Source organism: Terrapene carolina, unplaced genomic scaffold (genome assembly GCF_002925995.2).
Source record: "Terrapene carolina triunguis isolate 2854851 unplaced genomic scaffold, T_m_triunguis-2.0 Scaffold66, whole genome shotgun sequence".
Taxonomy (NCBI): domain Eukaryota; kingdom Metazoa; phylum Chordata; order Testudines; family Emydidae; genus Terrapene; species Terrapene triunguis.
Window position 1 is genome coordinate 6,935,126 of NW_020664417.1, and position 23,852 is coordinate 6,958,977.

The following is a 23,852-nucleotide window of genomic DNA, read 5'->3' on the forward strand; positions in this document are numbered from 1 at the left end:
TTCTGCGGCTGCCGGCTGCCCAGCCCGGAGCGGCGCGGCGGAGACGGGCTGGAGCGCTGGGGATGTACAACTGAGCGAAGCCCCGGCCGAGCTGACCATGCTGAGAGGCGCCGCTCGCTGCCCGCGCCCCCTGACAGCCCCGGAGCAGCCGCGGCGGCGGCAGGAGGAGCAGGAGAGGCAGAACCGAGCCGCTGAATGAGCGTGGCCGGGGTGCCGCGGGGCAACTCACTCGGCGGGGCTCTTCCCAGCGGCGGCGGGCGGCGAGGAGTCCGGCTCCGCTCTGCGGCGTGACTTGCAGGGAAGTTGCCTCGGGCTGGACTCCATCCCCCGGGGTCTGTCACTCTGTCCCGCGAGGAGAGGAGCTGCGTCCTGCACAGCCGCTGGGCGGGCAGGCGGCCCCCGGCCAACTCACCGCAGACCCCTCCCTCTGCAGCCGAGGGGAGCAGCGGCTACTCAACACCCCTCCGCCACCCCTTGCCGAGCCGTGCGCGGGAGGGGGGGGAAGATGCGGGCAGCGCTGTGGATATGATGACACCCCCCTCTCCCCCACCTGGATGCCTTTGCTGATGGGGATTTGTTTGCCTTCCTGAGACTCGCCGCGCCTTGGCGTTGCTGGACTTGCATTGATTGTGGGCTTGGTTTTTTTGGGGGGGAGGCGGGGTGGCTGGGTTTCCACACCCCACGCCTGAGCACCATGGGCCTCCTGTCAGCAGGCAGCCCCTCTCTGTCTTGGCTACCCCCCTTTGCCTTGCTTCTGCTGCTGCCTCTCCATGTCTCCGCTGAGCCCCGACAGATCTTCCAGGTGCTGGAGGAGCAGCCACCGGGCACCTGGGTGGGCACCATCGTCACCCGCCCGGGCTTCACCTACCGCCTAAGTGAGCACCATGCCCTTTTCTCCATCAATACCACCTCGGGGGCGCTGCACACCCGTGCCACCATCGACCGAGAGAGTCTGGCCAGTGACGTGATGGACCTGGTGGTGCTCTCCAGCCAGCCCACCTATCCTAGTGAGGTGCGTGTCCTGGTGCTGGACCTGAATGACAATGCACCTGTCTTCCCAGATCCCTCCATTGTGGTGACTTTCAAGGAGGACACAGGCAGCGGCCGCCAGCTTATTCTGGATACAGCCACTGATGCTGACAGTGGCACCAATGGTGTGGACCACAGCTCCTACCGCATTGTGTCTGGCAATGAGGAAGGGCGCTTCCAGCTCAACATCACCCTCAATCCCAGTGGGGAAGGTGCCTTCCTGCACCTGGTCTCTCGGGGTGGGCTAGACCGAGAGGCCACCCCCACCTACCAGCTGCTGGTGCAAGTGGAGGACAAGGGAGAGCCACGGCGGCATGGATATCTGCAGGTTAATGTCACTGTGCAGGATATCAACGACAACCCACCCATCTTCAGCCAAGCTCTCTACCAGGCCCGGGTGCCTGAGGATGCGCCAATTGGGGCCAGTGTCCTTCAGGTGGCAGCAGCTGATGCTGATGAAGGTACCAATGCTGACATCCACTACCGTTTGGAGGGGACGGAGGGTGGTGGTGGGGAGGGGGCTGGGGGAATCCCATTTGAGGTGGATCCGGAGAGTGGGGTGATCCGTATCCGGGAGCCTCTGGACTATGAGACAAGGCGGCAATACTCACTGACAGTGCAGGCCACAGATCGGGGGGTGCCAGCGCTGAGTGGCCGAGCTGAGGCACTGATCCAACTCCTTGATGTGAATGACAATGAGCCACGGGTGAAATTCCGTTACTTCCCAGCCACCTCCCGTTTTGCATCAGTGGATGAGAATGCGGCACCTGGCACAGTGGTGGCACTGTTAACTGTGAGCGATGCTGACTCGCCTGCTGCCAACGGAAACATCTCAGTGTCAATTCTTGGAGGAAACGAGCAGCGTCATTTTGAGGTGCAGAGCAGTAAGGTGCCAAATCTCAGTCTCATCAAGGTAGCGGCGGCACTGGACCGGGAACGCATTCCTACGTACAACCTCACTGTGGCTGTGGCTGACAACTATGGGGCCCCCCCGCCACCATCTGGCTCCCCCACTTCCTCTGTACCTCCAGAAGGGGCAGTTGCTGCCCCCGTGAGCCGCTCTTCGGTGGCCAGCCTGGTGATTTTTGTGAATGACATCAATGACCACCCACCTGTCTTTGGACAGTCTGTGTATCGGGTCAATATCAGTGAGGAAGTACCACCGGGCAGCTATGTGAGGGGTCTGAGTGCCACCGATCGTGACTCCGGTCTCAATGCCAACCTCAAATACAGCATTGTCTCTGGCAATGAGCTGGGCTGGTTCTGCATCAGTGAGCATAGCGGCCTGGTCACCACCACTGGCGTTGCTGGCTCCAGAACCAGTGTCCCGGGTATTGGCATGGCGTCCTCTGGTGGGCTGGACCGAGAGACAGCCTTACAGGTGGTGCTGAACATCAGTGCCCGTGACCAAGGGGTGCAGCCCAAGTTTTCCTATGCCCAGCTGGTGGTGGCCATCCTGGACGTCAATGACCAGAGACCTCTCTTCAGCCAGCCGGATGGCTACCAGGTGTCCCTGGCTGAGAATTCCCCTTCAGGAACTGAGTTGCTGGTCTTGAGTGCCACCGATGGGGATTTGGGGGACAATGGGACAGTACGCTTCTCCCTGCAGGAGGCTGAGCCATCAGTGACAGCAGTTGGCCCTTTGGTGGCCCCTCGCCGGGTCTTCCGCTTGGATCCTGTGTCAGGCAAGCTCAGTACCATCTCGCAGTTGGACAGGGAAGAACAGGACCATTACTCCCTGCAGGTCCTGGCCACCGATCTGGGCTCTCCTCCTCTCTCCTCGGTAGCCCGGGTCAATGTGAGCCTGCTGGATGTGAATGATAACAGCCCTGTGTTTTACCCAGTCCAGTATTTTGCACACATCCAGGAGAATGAGCCCGCAGGCAGCTATGTTACTACCATTTCTGCCAGTGACCCAGACCTGGGGCCCAATGGGACAATCAAGTACAGTATCTCAGCTGGAGATAACTCCAGGTTTCAGATCCATGGCCAGACAGGGGTCATCACCACAAAAATAGCCCTGGATAGGGAGGAAAAGACTGCCTACCAGCTGCAAATAGTGGCCACTGATGGTGGCAACCTCCAGTCCCAAAACCAGGCCATAGTTACTATCACTGTTTTGGACACTCAGGACAACCCCCCAGTTTTCAACCAAGGTGTGTACAGCTTTGTTGTCTTTGAAAACGTTGCCTTGGGCTATCATGTTGGCACCGTTTTTGCTTCTACAATGGATCTCAACACGAACATTACTTACCTTATTACAACAGGTGACCAAAGGGGCGTGTTTGCCATCAACAAAGTGACAGGCCAGATCACCACAGCCAGTATCATTGATCGGGAAGAGCAAGCATTTTACCAGCTAAAAGTGGTGGCTAGTGGTGGGGCAATAACTGGAGATACCATGGTCAATATAACTGTGAAAGATTTAAATGACAATTCCCCTCATTTTCTTCATGCAGTGGAAAGTGTTAATGTGGTTGAGAACTGGAAAGCTGGGCACACCATATTCCAAGCCAAAGCTGTTGACCCTGATGAAGATGTCAATGGCATGGTCGTTTACAGCCTTAAGCAGAATCCTAAGGGCCTGTTTACTATCAATGAACAAAATGGTGCCATAAGTTTAATAGGGCCACTTGACATAAATGCTGGATCTTACCAGGTGGAAATTTTGGCCTCAGATATGGGAGTTCCACAGCGTTCTTCTAGTTTCATTCTAACTGTATCCGTCCATGATGTAAATGATAATCCACCAGTATTTGACCAACTTTCCTATGAAGTCACTATTTCAGAGTCCGAGCCTGTGAATTCCAGATTCTTTAAAGTGCAAGCTTCTGACAAGGATTCAGGAGCAAACGGAGAAATAGCTTATAGTATAATTGAAGGAAATTCCGGGGATGCCTTTGGCATATTCCCAGATGGCCAGCTGTATATAAAGAGTGAATTGGACCGTGAACTTCAAGAAAGATATATTCTCCTGGTTGTTGCTTCTGATAGAGCAGTGGAACCACTTAGTGCTACTGTGAATGTTACAATAATTTTAGAGGATGTAAATGATAATAGACCATTGTTTAACAGTACCAATTATGTATTTTATTTTGAAGAGGAACAGAATGGTGGATCATCTGTAGGTAAAATAAGTGCTGTAGATAAAGACTTTGGACAAAATGGTGAAGTCAGGTATTCATTTGAAAATATGCAACCAGATTTTGAATTGAACACAATAACTGGGGAAATAACAAGTACTCATCAGTTTGACAGGGAAACTCTTATGAGGCAAAGGGGAGCAGCAGTATTTAGTCTTACAGTAATAGCAACAGATCAAGGGTTGCCAAAACCTTTAAAGGATCAGGCAACTGTTCAAATTTACATGAAGGATATCAATGATAATGCACCCAAATTTTTAAAAGATCTCTATCAAGCTACAATATCAGAATTAGCAGCAAACATAACACAAGTTTTAAGAGTTTCTGCCTCAGATGTTGATGAAGGTAGTAATGGATTGATTCACTATTCTGTAATTAAAGGAAATGAAGAAAACCAGTTTACAATTGACAGTGGCACTGGTCAAGTAACATTAATAGGTAAACTGGACCATGAAGCTACTGCATCTTATTCACTTATTATCCAAGCAGTAGATTCTGGGACAGTTTCCCTAAGCTCAACTTGCACATTAAGCATTGATGTACTGGATGAAAATGACAACAGTCCTTCCTTCCCTAAATCTACTTTGCTTGTAGATGTCTTAGAAAATATGAGACTAGGTGAACTTGTATCTTCTGTCACTGCCACTGATTCTGATTCAGGTGACAATGCTGACCTTCATTACAGTATTACAGGGACAAATAACCATGGAACCTTTAGCATCAGTCCCAACACTGGCAGTATTTTTCTTGCAAAAAAATTGGACTTTGAAACACAATCTTTGTATAAACTAAACATAACAGCAAAAGACCAAGGAAGGCCACCTCGGTCATCTACAATGTCAGTGGTAATACATGTTAGGGATTTTAATGACAACCCTCCTAATTTTCCTCCTGGGGATGTTTTTAAATCTATTGTTGAGAACATTCCTGTTGGTAGTTCTGTGATTTCTGTGACTGCTCATGATCCGGATGCAGATATTAATGGACAGCTAACATATGCAATCATTCAACAGATGCCAAGAGGCAACCATTTTAGTATAGATGAAGTCAGAGGGACAATATTTACTAATGCTGAAATAGATCGTGAATTTGCTAATCTCTTTGAATTAACAGTGAAAGCCACTGATCAAGCTGTCCCTGTAGAATCCAGACGATTTGCATTGAAGAATGTAACCATTTTAGTAACAGATCAAAATGATAATGTTCCTACATTTATATCACAAAACGCTCTTGCTGCAGACCCATCAGTGGTGATTGGTTCAGTCCTAACTACAATTGTTGCAGCTGATCCTGATGAAGGAACAAATGGGGAAGTTGAGTATGAAATAATCAATGGGGACACTGAAACCTTTATTGTGGATCGTTACAGTGGAGATCTAAGAGTGGCGGCAGCTTTGGTGCCTTCTCAGCTCATATACAACCTCATAGTTTCAGCCACAGATCTTGGCCCTGAAAGGAGGAAATCAACCACTGAAATGACTGTCATTCTGCAAGGGCTTGATGGACCAGTGTTTACTCAGCCAAAATATATAACTATTTTAAAAGAAGGAGAGCCAATTGGGACTAATGTAATATCCATAGAAGCAGCTAGTCCAAGGGGTTCTGAAGCCCTGGTGGAGTATTACATAGTTTCAGTGCGCTGTGAAGACAAAAGTTTTGGACGTCTCTTTACCATTGGGCGCCATACTGGTGTAATCCAGACTGCTGCCATTTTGGACAGGGAGCAAGGAGTACGTTTGTACCTGGTGGACGTTTATGCCATTGAAAAATCAGCTGTTTTGCCTCGAACACAGCGAGCAGAGGTAAAATATTTTATTCAATGAATATTTGCACCTTTTATATTCTAAATAAATTGCTTTTTGTTATATCAGCTAACCATTTTGATTTTACAGATGTTGATGATCAAAGTAAGTGAAAACTCCAATATCATTCTTGAGATCTGTTGGTTCATTAGAGAAACATAAGCTTTAAACCTGTAACAAACTACTGTCTATGAAGCTGAGGATGTCCATGCATAGAACAGCATTATTAATATTTCTTCAGTGGCAGTAGTTTTTTTTCCCTGGTATTTTTGATAGTTATGGATACAGTGCTGCTGTTCTGCCTTCTTAACCAAGGGTACTGGCCAAATAACTTTTGGATGCTAAATATCTCAGTCTTAAGGAAAAGGCTTTTCTGGGTCTTTTATACATCGTCATTCTAGCCATAATCCGCCATCCCCCTCCCCCCCTTTTTTTTTTTTTGGTAAGCCTTTCCACTTCTGGCTGAGTTGCTTTCTCTAGAATCATCACGTCAATATTGGTCTGAGAATTGGACAGTAGTGATTGAGTGATTGCTGTCTGAATATCTCAGACATAGTCCTGGACTGGACTGGACAAAATTGATCCCCACTGCCTCATGCCTAGTTCATTCCCTTAAATGGATCTCCTACTATTATATCTCAAAGTTACTGCTGTTCCTCTGAGGCTAACTGTAGTAAAGATTGTGAAAAAAATCTTTCTGATGCCCTCAGGTTGCTATGAAGTGTAAAAATTATAACATTTTATCAGAATGCCACTTTAAATGATTCACTGGAGAGTGTTAAAAAGTTCTCTCCATGATTAGCTTGAATATTAAAGCATGGGGAAATAGGCCCTAGGAAATTACTTATGAAGCAAGAATATTTTAATTGCCATTTTCCTTAGGGCTGTATTTGACTGTAGACTCTGTCACACAGCTGGAAGCATATACTGTGGTATTGTCTTTTAGATAGAGACTTAAATGTGGGGCTTGCTTTTATCTTTACTTATGCCATAGGCCTTCCTCCCCCCCCCCCCCTTTTTTTTTTTTGCTATGAGTCATTTAATTTTCATTCATTGGAAGTTTGGAATCCTCACTGTTTTGTAGGTCGACCAGCAGGTGATGCCGGAAGTGCACAGTGGTTCAACCATTTCCCTCATAGTTAAGCACATTACCTCAGTGTTGTTCAGCCTTTCACGTCCAGGAGTTGTCCCAATCCATATTTCCCCTATAGAAGTACATTTTACTGTTTCTAAATCACCAAGAATGCTATGCTTTTTTCAAAAGCTATGCTGAATGTAGTATCTGGTATTGTGTTATTTGACACATGCAGTTTTTTGTTTCACTTATTATTGCTTTTTGTTTTACTTTGATGTTTGGTATGATAATTCAAAGAGTGCAGGATTCGGCTCCTATATAGGTAATTGTTTATTTTGGGCCAGAAATTAAGAGTTTTAAAGTCAAAAGAAATTTGTCAATATGTGTAAGGCATCTTATTTTGTTGTTTGCATACAATGTCAATGTTTTATAGTATATTAGGAAGAGCAATAATGAATTTGAGCATTATAGCTATTTTAGAAATGGAGGGTATTGATTTAAATAAGTGATTCTCAAACTTTTGTGCTGGTGACCCCTTTCACATAACAAGCCTCTGAGTGCGACCCCCCATTATAAATTAAAAACACTTTTTTTTACATATTTAACACCATTATAAATGCTGGATGCAAAGCGGGGTTTGGGGTGGAGGCTGACAGCTTGTGACCCCCCTTGTAATAACCTCACGACCCCCAGTTTGAGAACCCCTGATTTAAATTATGCATGTTACTGATATTACAAGATTCCTATTATTGCTCTTTGCAGACTATGCAAGTAAATTATGAACATTAATATAAAGAAGGCAAAAAAAGCACAAGAGGAATAAGTATGTGTATAAAATTTTCCATGGTGGTTTGTTGTATTAAGGGTTAACAGTTTTCCTCAGTGGGGAATTTGGGCCCACTCCTGCAAACACTTATTTCAAATAAAACTTTTGCAATCTTGAGACTACTTGCATAAGCAGGGAATGCTCGGGTGAGTAAGGGCTTGCAGGACCCTGTGGTTGCAATAGGTTCACACTTTGTAAAAGTGCTTAATAAGAGCATATGGTGAGCATGAAGAAAGCAAGCATTGAAATCTTAAACCAACTTTAAATTGTTGAACACAAGCCATTCCTAAAATGAAAAGCAAATGTGTTTCTGTGCAAGAATATTGAAAGCAGTGGTTGGGAGCTAGGATTTCATATTATTATTGGTTGCATCTTTATAACTTCTAAAATGCTTTCTCCCCCCAAAACAAACATAATTAGTTCACTGTGCTTCCTTAGAAATACATTATAAATTATCATCAGTTATCAACTTCAAAAAAAAAAAAAAAAAAACCTTAATCAGTTGCAGTCTCTGTCCTTACCCTGGTTATGGTATTTACCGATTTATCTTTCACTGGAAAGACTTTGCTTACCCTATGTTTGAACAAGAACCACTGAAACTGACATTTTAAGGGCAAGCCAGTTGTCAGAGGGTGCTGAATAAGCGCAATGCGATCAATGTCCTTATTCTTTGACTGATATTTTGTTTTGCTAAAGCAGTGGTTTGAACGACTGACTTCTAAATTTACAGATTTAAATTTCAGAATTTGCTGCCCACTCTTCCTTTTTTAAGAAAATGCCACTGCACAGCTACAAATAGACGCTACCAGTAATCCTTAAAATTCCAACCTGAAAAGTGCTAATTTTAAAATATGCCTTCTTGCATCAAGTCCACAGGTTATAACCTTTAACTTTTTGGTTCGAATTCTAATTTTTTTAATTTGGTGATTTTAATATTAATTTTACCAAAACCTAGGTTAGAGAAAAGGAATGCAAAATCATAGAAATGTAGGTCTGGAAGGGACGGTTATCAGGTTCAGTCTCCTGCACTTAGACAGGACCAAATAAACCTAGACCATCCATGTCAGTTGTTTGTTCAATCTGTTCTTAAAAACCTCCAGTGATGGGCATTCCACAGCTTCCCTTGGAAGCTACCCTTATAGTTAGAAAGTTTTTCCTAATATGTAACCTAAATCTTCCTTGTTGCAGATTAAGCCCATTACCTCCCGGCCTATCTTCAGTGACATGGAGGACAAGTGTTCCCTGTCCTCTTTATAATAACCCTTAACATATTGGATGACCATTATCAGGTCCCTCAGTCTTTTCTCAAGATTCAACATGCCCAGTTTTTTACCTTTCTGCATAGGTCAGACTTTCTAAACCTTTAATCATTTTTGTTGCTCTTCTCTGGACTTTCTTCAATTTGTCCACATTTTCCAGAAGTGTGGCACCCCGAATGGACACAGTACTCTAGCTGAGCCCTCTCCAGTGCTGAGCAGAGTGGGACAATTACCTCCTGTGTCTTGCATACAACAGCACTGTTAATGCAGCTCAGAATATTAGCCTTTTTTAAACTGTATCACATAGGTGAATCCTATTCAGTTTGTGATCCACTATAATGCCTAGATCTTTTTCAGAAGTACTTACCACCTGGACAGTTATTCCCCACCTAGACAGTTGTGCATTTGATTTTTTCCTTCCTAAGTGAAGTACTTTGTACACAATATAATTCAATAAAGATAAGTGCATGTACATACAACCCTGCCACATGCAATATTGTGATATTTAAACATTCTTATTTGTAATGTTTTCATCTACCAAATTTTATTAATATGATTGGTAAAATGAGGATTTAAAGAACCTCTTTGGTAGATATTGCTGTAGATACAATTTTACATTTTCTTAGTGTTCAACCAGCGACATCTATAAAGTTATTACTATAATTAGAGGCTAATAGGTCAAGTACTCTGTTTTCTAAAGCTATGCTTAGTTAATGAGATGTTAGTACTAGTAGAATAAATAGACCAGAAGAATGTCTGCTTGGTTCTCCTGTACAGCTTGGCATGCTTACAGCAGCACTGTGGCCAGACATCATCTTAAATGCTGTGTAGCACATAAGTGATTCAGAGAGCACTCAGTGTTACATTTGTTAGCTCAGAATGGTGAAGAGGACAGTAATAGAACATGAGAAATAAGAATAGGTTATTTAATGCTTTTCCAACTGAGGCTTGAAGAGGCATGGAGGTATGTGATAGATGGCTAGTATGGTGTCAGGGGATATTTTCAGGCTTGGAAATGTTTACCAGATACTTTCTAACAAGTTGCCTCTATAAAAGAATAGCATGTGTGAGTGAGAGATGGGGAGAGAGAGAGAGACCAGTGAAGTCCAGGGGCAGTTCCTCCATCAGAAACCTAACCCGTGCACCTCCATCTGTTGGGAAGTGGCATGATGCTTGAATTTGTACCAGGATTCAGTCCCTGGACTCTACTTATGCCTTTTGTATATGTCTGATAAATTTGAATTACCAACACTGGATTGGGTGAGTCAGAGGGAAAATCATTTTCCATCCTTCACATCCATCCCCATAGGAATTTTCATACTGGATTAGACCTTTGGTCCATGAACTACATATCTGCCAGTGGTGCATACCAGATATTTCCAAGGAGTGTATCAAACCGGCATAGTTTACAATGATGTAATAACATGTTTATGCAGAGTTTCTTATAAACGTCGGTCAGTTTATGTCTTGAAGAAATGGGATTTATATTGCATATACACATTAAGTAATGCTAATCCCAAATAATCCAAAATAATTAGTCAAGCCCCAAAATCATGAGATTAGTTTAAAAATCATGCAGTTAAAAAAATATATATATATATGTGGTGATCCTTTATTTGCTGTCTGGTTTTTGAGCCTTAAGGGTTCTCATTGTCTTTCTTTTCTCCCCTACTATGATGATTAGAAACTTACTGTTTTTTAAAAATGAAACATGAGATTCTCATGTACCCACAGAACTTTAGGAACTGAGGCTTTATGGGAAGCACTAATTATTGCGAGTTTTGTGATCAAATACCAAGAGTTAGCAATACTAAATGTTTAACTCAGCTAGTGTAATTTTGGATATTCTTATTATCCAGTTGAATGTCTGATCCTTTTTTAAATCCTGCTAAACAATTTGACACAATAATACTCGTGGCAATGAGTTCCACAGAATACTTACAAGTTGTTTAAAAAATACCTCTTTCCTTTTATAAGTTACAAATTTGTTCTCTTATAATTTAATTAGGTCCCACTATTCTTGTGTTATGAGAAAGCATAAAACAAGCCCCTTAATTTGGTCTTTTCTATACCATTTGTTATTTTGTATACATCTCTCATGTTCCTCTTAAGATTAAATTTTGCAGAAATTGATTTTTTAGCTCATTCCCTCCCAGTTCCCTCTATACATTTCTTATTAATCTCTGTCAACAGACGTTTGAACTTTTTAACCCGATGACTACATTTTTAATAAGTATAATATGCATAATTAATACTTTGTGAAATGGCTCCAAAACACACTAGATTTCACATTTAAAAAAAAAAAACTCCTCCTTTTCCCATTCCATAAATGGGTTACAAATGTATGTTGTGTTGTAACTGAGGTAGTAGTATGCCTGGAACCACTGGTCACCCTCAGTCTTTGGGTATCCAGGAAACAGTTAATACAAACATAAGAGCAAAACCCAGCTGAATATTTTTACCCTGGTAATAAACAAAGAAGGTTGCAGGTTCCTTTTAAAGCAGGGGTGGCCAACCCGTGGCTCCGGAGCCGCATGCGGCTCTTCATAGTTAATATGCGGCTCCTTGCATAGGCACTGACTCTGGGGCTGGAGCTATAGATGCTAACTTTCCAATGTGCTGGGGAGTGCTCAGTGCTCAACCCCCTGCTCTGCCCCAGGCCCTGCCCCCACTCCACCCCCTCCCCCGAGCCTGCCATGCCCTCGCTCTTCCCCCCTCCCCACCAGAGCCTCCTGCACACCGCATAACAGCTGATCGCGGCGGGTGTGAGGCTTGGGGAGGGAGTGGGAGTCACTGATTGGTGGGGCTGCTGGCGGGCAGGAGGCGCTGCAGTTTGGAGTGGGGGGAGCTGATGGGGGACTGCTGACATATTAGTGTGGCTCTTTAGCAATGGTACATTGGTAAATTCTGGCTCCTTCTCAGGCTCAGGTTGGCCAACCCGCCAGAGCCAGGCAGGATCTCTGGTTTGGAAATTTAACCCTTAAATGCATAACTTCCTGGGGAAGAAGCAGTGGGTTCCTTAGTCCACTTCTGGTGGCTTGACCCTCTGTCTGAACCACCAGTCGAATTGGGTGATTTCTTCTCTGGAGGGTATCTGGGCTGAGGAATGTCATGGCTTAGAGAGTGCCCTCTTGTTGCCCTGAAAATGTAGGTTGGTGGGTACTGAATTAGGAGGTGGTACATGGAATCTTCTTCCTGTTAATTAAAATAGATAATAAAAATCTCTAAAATTGTTCCAGGGAAAAAAGTGTGTTTCATTAATTTTTAAATTATGAGGGTTAGCATTGGTTTAGGTGAAGAGGAAAACATTGAGAGAAAGTTGTAATAATAATTAATGTATATAGTGCTTTTTTTATCAGTAGATCTGAAGGTACATTTACAAACGAAATCTATATCACTTTCCCAATTTCATAGATTGGGAAAATGAGGGACAGAGCAATGAAGGGAATTGCCCAAGGTTAGCCAGCAGGCTAGTGTCAGAGCTGATAATAGTAAAAGGTCTCCTGAATCTTGGTCCAGTGCTCAATCCACTAGGTAACACTGTCTCCCCTAAATCCAGGTTCAGAGATTGATTTGTTCCTGCCATATTCAAAGAAAAATCCACTTACAAGAAGAAAACACTCTGTCCACCCCCAGTCAAAGTTTAGAGGACACAGTGGTGTTGAAATAGTGCAGATCTGGAGAAGAGTGAAAATCTGGACACTATAAACCGGAACCTGCTCCTACTGAAGACAATAACAAAACTCCCCTTGACTTCAGTGGGAGCTGGCTAAAACCATAACTCCATAATCGAACTATTATAATGTGTACAGTGATTTGAATATGTAAAGTACCATGTAAGTGCTAACTATTATTATAAACGTAATACTCTAACTTCAGACCGAATTCCTGACTTCAGTGCTGTTGCCTAGACTGTTACACATTTAATATCCTCTTGCCTGAGAAATGGGAAGTTGTGGGTTGGTATGGTAATGTATTTAAGAAGCTACTTTTGCAACAAAGTGTTTAATATGCAGCACTGGAGAGTTTTACATTAAGGTAAATTAGAAAATCTAAACCAGGAATATTTTACATGAATATTATGTGGCATAAATCATATTTACTTTTGTAAGAACAATGGAGTATTCCTTGTATTCATACTATTTATAGATTTTTATTCTTTAGTGATCCATAGCATACTAATTGTAGCCTGACAAAGGAAATCACTTATGACATACTGAGTAAACAGAGTAAATGTGACCTCTTGTCAAGGTTCTAAAGCCAAAGCCAAATTGCCTTTGGTTTTGGTATTCTGGATTCTACTGGGATAGTTGTTGATTGTTTCATATATTACTGTAGTTTGCACTGATCTGGAAATTAAATTACCGGTAAGTGCATTTCTTGATGTAAAGTGGGAGATGAACATGCCTTATACTTTATTCCAAACCAATTTGTGTCCAGTTATAAATTCAGAAATGTTCTTTTTTAACTCCTGTTTCTTTTATTTAAATCCTTTTCGTAGTAAAATTTGACATCTTTCTGTTATTTGTGCTGTGTAATGTATGCTGTGCAACTTCTAACAATGTTATAGTTATGTGGCATTATTATTAGCTTAAAAATCCTAGGTTAAAATGCATTATCTTGGTAATGTAAAATATATTCTCTCTCTTATTTCTTCATAGTGATAATGTTGCATTATGAATTTAGGAATAATGTCACATAACTAGATCATCATTTTAATTGGCCTAATCCTGCCAGATTCAGAGTGTCTCATACAAAGTTCTGAAAAACTCTCAGATCCCATTGACTTCAATAGTCCGTACCTTTGCCATGTAAAATGTTACACCTAACCTATTGGAATGTGGGTTTCTTTAAAAAAGGTTCTTTGAATCTTAGATTCAGCATTTCGTGAAATAGTCAGTGGTTATCCATTGATTACAGTTACAGTACTTACCAATTTTTATATAAGTGTCTTTGGCCCCCTAAACCATTCTCCATTGTCATTGGGCATTTCCTGTGCATTTGTTGGACTACACCCCAATGGGAGAGGACTCCTTTGTCTATACCCTTTTGATTGAGAATCCAGAGGGCAGTAGAATCCAGAAAGTTGAAGGTTGTCTTGCCTCCCTGGAACAGTTTGCATTACATTTTGAAACAACAGTTTAAGCGCCGGTCTACTCAGTTTTTGCACTGATATAAGTACATCTGTAGAAAAAAAACATTTTAGTTAAATCAGTGCAACCCCCTAGTGTGGACATAATTACGCTGATATAGCTTGTTTCAAATGTGTCTAGACTAGAGGGTTGCATTGCTTGTAACTAAATTGGTTTTTCTTACCAATTTAATTATATCAATGCAAAAACTGTCTGAAGACAAGCCCTAAGCCTCGGGTATAGAAATGAAATGTATAAAGAATGGAGAGAAAATAATAGGAAAGGAAAACAAAACAGAGTTTGCCTAATATATTTAGTCTTATAGTTGGCAAAAGTGATGCCAGATTGCTGTGGTACATCTTATGATTGATTTCAGTAAAATTACAGCCTTACTTTTGCCAAGAATAAAACTAGATCTGTGAGAGGCAGTGTTTATTTATTTTAGTCTGATTTTTCTCACAGTTCGTAATAAATATTGCCTTAATTAGACCATTTGAGTCTGAGACTGTCACCTATGTATTGTTTTTTATAGTGATCAATTTTTGTTTATTTCCCGCTGTAGCAAATACCAAAAGGACAAATAGTAACAATTGAAAAACTAAAACCCATAGTTATGCTCTAAAAATACATACATTAATAATAGTCATGCAAAAGAATTCCAAAGGAGGTTTTTAAGGAAGCACTAATTTCTGTACTGCCAACTATGCAAAAAGAAAAAAATAGAGCCTTAGTGTTTAATATCTATGTAAAAATTGTTGTGCAGACAACATGCACGTGAATGCAATTTTGATCATTTAAATCTCAGTTCATGGATATGATATGGCAACCATGAATTATCCTGCAAATATTTTATATATGGGTTGCAATATGTTTAACACAGCAATCTAGACATTATCCAGATATGTAGACATAAAGGCATTCTGATGACATCTGGTAAAAGCATTCACCAAAATCAAAAGTTTCAACATTTAGGAAGTAGTCCTGAAGGCTTCTTCTTTTGGAAGAGGAAATCCATTTTCGCTGTATTAACTTCCCAATGACTCCCCCTTGTGCCTCTGTGATGGAATCCCCTTATAAGAGGCTTTCCTGGTGCAGCCTCTGGCTGGGGAAACCCCAACTGCAGGCCTCCCAAGGAGCTGCAGTGCCAAGGGGACAGTGCAGGAGGCAGAAAGAGATATAAGGATGGCTCAGTGACAGTGGTCCTCCATGCATAGAGCGTTCGCTGTTTACTGATTCTCTGGAATATCCCTGAGGTCTGTTTGCTGGCCCTGTGGTCAGCTTCATTGTGGGGGATGTGATTGAAATCCTGCACCCTTATGAAACAATTGGGAATAAATTGGTGAGGTTTTTCTTCTTTACCCTGTTCTGTGGGCTGTCTGTTGTGTTTGTTATAATATAGCTGGTATGTGAAAAAAGAAACAAAAGAACACGGAAATTTGCTCACAGATTTGATGTCAGTGGACTTGCACCAATTTACATTAACAGAGAACTTAATCTAGATTTAGTAAACTGTTAGATTTGTGGCATGTTAGTTTAAATGTTGACCGTTACTTTTACAATTATGGTGAACAGCAATAAAAGCTTTCATTATTCATGCAGTGTAAGTTAATTGCCTATATTGACAAAGATTCATTACAAACTAATTGCATGTTGAGCCATATGCAGTTTGGGACATACTGTAAAGAGTATGTTAAGTTATAACGTGCCCCTAATAACCTGAGCTCAATCAGCTTTATTGGCCACTCCATTATTGGAAACTGGGAATTCTAACTTCCAACAACAAAGTATTAATTCTAACCACTTGAATATGCTATCTCACCTGTACAAATCTATAGTTTTCCTTCCTGAATTGTATGCGGAATCCGTACCCAGTTTGTGCAATAATAAATAATTTAAATAGCATGGTCAAACTCTTTAGCCGATGTTTTTTCTAATGATTATATTTGAGATATTTTTCATATATCAATTGGTGAACTTTATATTAGTTTCAATCCTTGGTAGTTCCAGACATATGTATTCCGATTTTCCTCTGAGTTACACTAGCATACATAGAGAGTCAATTGACTTATAGTGCTCTAAACATTTCAGACCAGAATAGGGAAAAAGTGAATAAGGAAGTGTTATTTACTCCTTCATATAGAACAAGAACTAGTGGTCACCCAATGAACTTAATAGACAGCAGGTTTAAAACAAACAAAACTCATTGCCAGGAGATGTTGTGAAGACCAAAAAAATATTAGATATGTTCATGGAGGATAGATCCATCAGTGGCTACTAACCAACATGCTCAAAGATGCAACCCCACACTCTGGGTGTCCCTAAGCCTCTGACTGCCATCTGCTGGGGCTGGATAACAGGGGATGGATGACCTGATAATTTCCCTGCTCTGTTCATTCCTTTTGAAGCACCTGGCATTGACCACTGTCAAAAGACATGATTCTGGGCTAGATGGGCATACTGGGTCAGACCAGTGGTCCATTCTTATGTTCTTACATTAGGGGCCATTGCATTTAATGTTTTTGTGAAGTGAATTTTTATTTAGGACAGTTTTTCTGTTGTATTCCAAGAGTAATTTGTGTTTTACAAGCAGCTTTGATATGTGATAACTCATGCTGGAGACAGAAAATACTGAATTCATATCACAAGGCAGAGAGCGAGAGAGAGAACTTTACTTAGACTGTAGAGCTAACTTGTGGTTTTGCTACAAGCCCTGCATACGGGGCAGTGTGCAGTTATGCTGCCTCAGGAGCAGAATGTGATTTGGGAACAGCAAAAAAAAAAGCAATATGGATTAGGCTTTTAAATGTCAACTTCTTTGAAGCTATTTTTCATAAATGAATGGGATTTTCTTGGATTTTAGGAAAGATTAATACAGATGCCTTTACATCTATACATCTGTATAGTGTCTACCTAAAAAACCTGATATTTTCCATGGGTTTTTGTTACCAAATTATATTTTATGTACCCGGGTGGGTTTTTCCCCCTCTCTCAATTTCTGACAGTATGAAGTTTTGCTGGATTAAAAAGATTTGTAGTATAGAAACACAAGGAAACAGTTGCCATTTGAAGTATGTATGCAAGCAGAAGGTTAATGCTATGGTTTATTACTCTTTTATTGTTTAAAATCTGTACTTTTATTTGTGAATAGACTTAATTTACTGATTTTTGAGGCTGATTCTTCTCATCTTGGTGAAGTCAGTGGGAGTTGTGTCACTGACTTCACTGGGAGACGTACTGGAGCTTTTGGAGTTCAGTACACAAATTAAAGACAACATGGATTTTTCACCCTATAAGGTAGCGTCAAAGAGCTTTAAATTATACAAGGATTAATTTATAACTGTGTTGACCTGTAAAAGAATTTCTTACACTGGTTTGCATATCAGCCTTCTTTTTTTCTATCTAGTAGCTGAGGTGCACTGAGTGGCTTTTAACACTCAAAAAGAAGAAACAAGGCTTGAGTATTATATGCAGATACTTAGATTTTCAGTAAAGGCTTGAATACTAACTGCTTTGTATGCATTAAACTGAAAATCCCATTTTTATCATCTTTTTATTTCCTTATATAATATTACCAAATGGTTGTAATTATTCAAAAAAAGTTAAATGATCCTGTTGAGATTATAGTTAATTAAACATAGGCAGTGATGTCTTATTTTTTTAAGTCCAGCCACTGACAGATTTAGAACACTGCTTGACCCTTGTACTGATGGAGAAAGGAGGAAGTGGGAGTGAACATTTTCTTTGCTGGGCAAGATCATATTGGGTAGGAGAAAACTACACATTCCTGCCAAAGTGCTTGGATCAGACTAAAGGAACACAGATGGCTGTAACTGATAAAGGTGTTTGTTATTGCTTTTTTGCTCAGCACTGTGTGTGCGCGTATGTGTGTGAGAGGGACACTGAGTGTGTGTGTGTGTCTGTGTGTGTTTAGCTGAAGTATTTTTATTTAATAGGAGAATAGACATTGTGTGCATCCAGTTATCTTGCCTGTGGTCAATAGAAGGGTAATAACGGCCAAGCTCTAAGGGCCAAACCCTAAGCCGTGGAGCTAAGCCCACTTATTACATCTGTGCTACATAAGAAAAATACTGTATCCTCATCACCTGCTGCCTGCACAATCACTTCATAGCTGCTAATATAAATACTAGGTGAAGCAATGCAAGTGGTCTGCTCCTCCCTCCCATATCAGGTTTTGTCCTTATTACATTGGTTGAATGAGTGGAAATTCTTTACACAGATGTGGAGAAAAGAGTGGAGAATGTATGATTTAGTTCTTAACTTTACATTGGAAAGTTGTCATTTTTAATGATAAGTATAAAATTAAACAATCCATTGGAATACAATATATATACAGAATAAGTCCATGGTAATAGACATGGAATATATATATGGTATAACTATAAATCTTGCCAAAATTATTTTTTTTTCAACCTATAGTGAAATATACTGGTGTAAATCTTTATGGATAAAAAATATTTCTGTCGCTCAGCAGAGATACTATGTATTATATTCTGTTGTCAGCATGCAGCAAGAAAATAATTTTTCCAGAATTTACTTTTTGAAAAAGTTTAATGACTATTATACTTCAGCAATAAATCCAGAAAAACTAATGCTCTGTCTTTCAATGCAGCCAAAAGAGGCTGGTCCTGCTGAGAGTTAATTATGGTCCCAGGTGGGCTATCCAGAGTTACACGTGTTTTTCCCAGGGGGAGTCATTACCATCATGAATCAATTTTAAAAGTATGTGTTGTAGAGAAAGTGCTCATAATAACTTTCTCCTCTCTCTTTTGATTCTTCACAATTATTTAATGTAAAAAGACCGTCAGGGTTTAATCAACTCATAGTTCTTCACTTTCTGGATTGTCACAGAGAGAATTTTGCACCATCTAGTAGTAGTTCACAAGTTGATCGCTTATGAAAGATTGAAATGATCCTCTGAATGTAACGTGAAAACAAAGGATTTTGAATTGCATTTTTGGCTAAGCCAAGTTGTTAAAACTGAATTATAGAAATAAAAATAGAGGTTTTCTTTTTCTTCCTCTTATTGCCATACTGTAGGTGTACATGCAATACCACTGTTATTTTAAACCTTTAATTTTTATTATTAATAGTAGTAGTATTATTATTACAGAGGTAGTTGCTGAAATGAGATAAGCTGTGTTCAAATATACAGGAAGTCATGGGCTCCAAACCTGCAATGTGATCCAAATGGGTGGATACTTGTGATTATGCACAGCCCCATTGACTCACAGGGGTAAGGGTCTGCTCACCTGGATCCAGTTTCAGGGTTGGGGCCTTTGTCTCTATCCGGAAGACCTTACAGTCAATAGACCTGCAAACATATATGTACATGAATAATTTTACATACATGGCATAGTGTTTGCAGGCTTGGATCCAAAGTGTTTGAGAGGGTAATAAGAACGCATTTTGTTAGTTCCATTTATTTTTAATATATGAATGCTATCTTCAAACTGCCCTTCTGTGTAGCCATTTAGTTTATTTTCTACTTTCTTTTAATTCTTGTCTTTTTTCTATTTTTCTATTATTATTTAAAACCTTGGTTATTTTTTATGTTACCTGTTTTCAATTTAAAAACAATAATCAATCTTTGTAAAATCATTACATATCCACCTCTTGATTTACGCTGCTATATGTTTTAAATGATTATTCGTTTGCTAAGATTAAAATACTAAACTTCCTTCTTGTGTCAGTGACGTTTTGCTCCTGTCCAGTCCACGAAACGTCCATTCAGAGAGAACACCCCAGGACTCCCTTAAGTGTGCAGTCCTCCAAGGTTCTGAGCTCTCTGGCTTTGACCTGGAGTAGCTCGTATTTAACCGTGTAGGGTTGAGCCCTGAGAAGTCTCCATCAGACTCCCTTCCAGTAGCCATTTGATTTCATATACAAATGAGTAGGGCACTCTTGATATCAAAGGGTATGGCTCCCAGGTAGGTCAGTGAAGGTGTTGCACTAGAGTCAGTCCCTGGCCCACCTAATCCCTATGGGAGGTGGGGCTTCTTCCCACATAGCTGCCCTTGGTGGGGAGGCGCGACACTGAGGTCTAGGTCCAGGCTATGGAGTGACGAGAGCCATCATGCCACCACTGCTGCTGTTGATGTGCTGACAGCTGTTTAAGTGAGCCTGTGGCCTCTTGAGAGAGGTCTTCCCCATCCCATAAGAAGTTATGGGCTACGACCTGATACAGTTGTCCTCAAAATGGAGTTGTCTACTGGGGCATAAGCCAGGGTAACAGGAGTGGTCGGGATGGGCATGACATAGATCAGTAATGAATTATGGGAACCTAATGAAAAAAAAAAGATTATATATCTCTGTACCACTAGCATCCTCTGTACTCCACCTACTCTTTCAGAAAAAGACTCAGTGGTGAAATTCACACCCGTGCAGAGGACCCCCCCTGAGGATTGAAGTACTGCTTAAGACTCACTCAGACCTTTAACACGACACTGAAATGGTACAAGGGAGAGTAGGGCCTTGTGGAGGCCTCCTTGCAACATGCATGGGAAGTCAAGAAACTTAGGGTCTGTTGGACCAAGCGGGAAAGAGAGTTCCAAAATGGAGGGACTTCCACTGAGAAGATATTGCCCAATTCCCTTTACATCTAAATTTAGAGACTGTTAATTTCCGTATCCTAGTTGATCTCATCTGTCTACAAAAAGCACGAAGAGCCAGTTGGCACATTTTATTCCACTCCCTGCACTGACCTCATAGAAAATATTCAGGAAAATACAGCCAGAGACTGTGTTAACTTTCTTACAGAGCCTCCTCCACATTGAAGAGCCTCCCTTGAAGGAAAATAACTGGGGCAGTCATCAGCTGAGTCCATCAACAATCTTTTGGAGTTGCACTGTCAGGGAGTGAGGACAAAGCTGCAGGGAGCCAAGATCCAGTGCAGAGACGTAGGACCCTCATGCAGATATAGTCCTGGATTTTGTGTGGCTGTTTTGAAAACCCCACAGATCTTGGAGGATTCATGAGTTTTGGGTGCTGAGCCACCCGAAGTAGCAATTTGGAGGAAATCCTGCTAGGAGAGCCTGAGGAAATCCTCCTCCTCTCTATTTCCTTCTTATGGGTTTGCCTGTCAGATGATACAGTCAGGCCTTGGGTTTTTGATCCTTACACAGCTTGTACTTGAGCTGATAGGTGCTCTCCCTTTCCTGTTCTTATGGCCCTGCACAAGGTTTATTTCAGCCCTAGGTTTCTATTACCATCTTGTTCCTTTTGTGGGCGGTGTGGTTGTACTGAGATGAAGGGAAAAGAAGAACAAGTCCAAGATTTGTATTGTGGAGCTAAGTAGGCAAGGCTTTCATTTGTATGAAAGCTTCTCTCCTACAATGCTCAGATTTATTATTATTTATGTGTTTACTTTATGCAGCAAATAAAAATGTGAACTTGTTGGCCTGCTGAGGAGCCAGTATCCATGCCTGGCTCAGTTTGTTAAGCCTAGAAGGCTATAGAACCATTGGAGAACAGGGACAAAAGGAAGCTTCCAAAGAAGGGAAGGGCGTATTATATTCATTCTTTATCTGGACACGTTCCAGGTCTTTTTAGCATTAAGTAATTATTTAAAAATACAACCATACATCGCTATCTAAAAATGATATGTATGACCATTAAAATACTTGCAGAAATAAATAATTACGAACAGGCTATATTTGTTGTTCCATAAAATTAATGAGCAACAATATCCATGAACCCAGATTTGGGAAAGAATGACTGGAAATTGTCTCTTTCATTCTCCATTTACAAAAGCAAAAATCTTTGAACAGGCAGCTTCATTAAAACATATTAAGAAAGATTCCTGTTTTATAAATGCTGGCAGTAATGTTTTCCCACTGATCACAGCTGAAAAGCCACAGGATACTTTTACTAATGAACATGAGAGAGAAACAACCCTTTAGATTTCATGCTAGGGCAAAGAGATTTTATGTTGGTCTTTTCTGTTTCCTATCAGCAACTAAGTTGAGCTATTGCAGAAGTTTTCTTTATCAAGTAGAAATTAAGGCATCTGAAAAATAGTTGTAAAGCCTTACTAATGGAAGTCTGTCAAAATGGATACCTGAAATTTTACTGATAAGAGCATCTTTCTAGTTTAGTATCTTTTGGACACTCTTTTTAAAAACACACTACACCTATTATGAAATGTATGTATATATTTTAAAGATAGCCCTTAGTTATGTAGGAATTGAAATATTTGGTCTTTTGGTGCTGAAGAACAAGTCACAAAGGAGGGAGAACAAACCCTACTATAAGAACTGGTGACATCAAATGATAATGGTTTGTTCAGTACCTTGAGACGGTCCATATGAAAACACTCTATTGTATATAAATGTAACATTATGATTATTTGTCAGGGCTACTACACAAATAGGGAAATAAAGTAGAGGTGTGTTCCCTCAGACGAAAAGTCAATACAGAGGACATATCTTTATGGAAAGAAATGGTATTATTAAGGCCTTGATCCTGCAAAGATTTATGCACTAGTAACTTTACACATAGGAGTAGTCCTGTTGAGTTCAGTACATGTAAAGTTGCTTGGGTGGTTTTGTCTTTGCAGGATTGGGCTCTAAATTTGTAAAAGGAATTATTACAAACAATTGACTTGGTTCTCCTTTCACTCATGCCAGTTTTACTGCAGTGTAATTGTACTGACTTTGCTGTAGTTACTCTTGATTTACACTGGAGTAAGGCCTAATGTAGTTAAAATATAAAGGCTTTGGATTTAATTAAATTAAAATATATATGATTAGACTGAAAGTGACACAGGGTAAATATTAAACATCCTTTTAACAAAATCGCTCCTTTCCCCAGGGGATCAAAAACTCTAGGCATTCTGTGGCCTTCAATTAGACACTTTACATGGATGGAATTCAGTACTGAAGAGTATAAGACAATAGTGTTAACCTAGTACTAGTATGAAAATGACTAGCGATAAATTAAATTCAAGTACTATTGGGACTAGTACAGCTTAATGTGGAACATTTCTGTAGAAACTGTGGTCACAAAGTCAATTAAACTCTAAAAAATACGTTAGGAGACATATGTGGTGTTCATTGTACACATAATTTGAAAATAGATGTGGACCCTTGTGTATTATTAACATTCAGCACTTCTAAAAGACAAAAATGAGCTAGTTATTTTTTTATCTGATGTAAGTCAACAGTTTTGGTACAAAGGTGTTTTCCTAAGCTGGTACAAAGACAGAAAGGCTATCCTAACTAGTTAAGTAGGAGTGTGTTAGCAGGCCAGCACTAAAAATGTATTATCAAATGTGGATGTCACATCCATTCCAGTTGTCAGTTGTGCTTGTGGGAGGAGTAGAGGAAGAGATAGGAGTAAAGAAATGCAGAGCTAAGAGAGACAAGATTTACTGAGATGTCTTGTTACTCTATTGATTATTTTTGTTTTATAAATCTTTTTATTAGCTATTTTAATTTGAGGAATAGTTTATTTAAAACAATTATTTTTGGGAAAAACATAAACAGTGAGTACTTTTTTTAATATAGAAAATCTAACCAATGAACTACTTTTTTGAAAAGGCTTAAAGGCCAGATTCTGCTCCCTTCAC

At 40.7% G+C, this 23,852-nt stretch overlaps 1 protein-coding gene across 1 annotated transcript in view; it reads left to right on the forward strand.

Moving 5' to 3' along the window:
• Positions 1 to 694: 694 nt before the first annotated feature.
• FAT4 (FAT atypical cadherin 4) overlaps positions 695 to 23,852 on the forward strand; it is a 220,756-nt gene continuing 197,598 nt past the window's right edge. The window contains exon 1 of the mRNA XM_026647814.2: positions 695 to 5,974. Within this exon, the coding sequence (XP_026503599.1) occupies positions 695 to 5,974 (5,280 nt within the window). The remainder of the gene's footprint in view (positions 5,975 to 23,852) is intronic.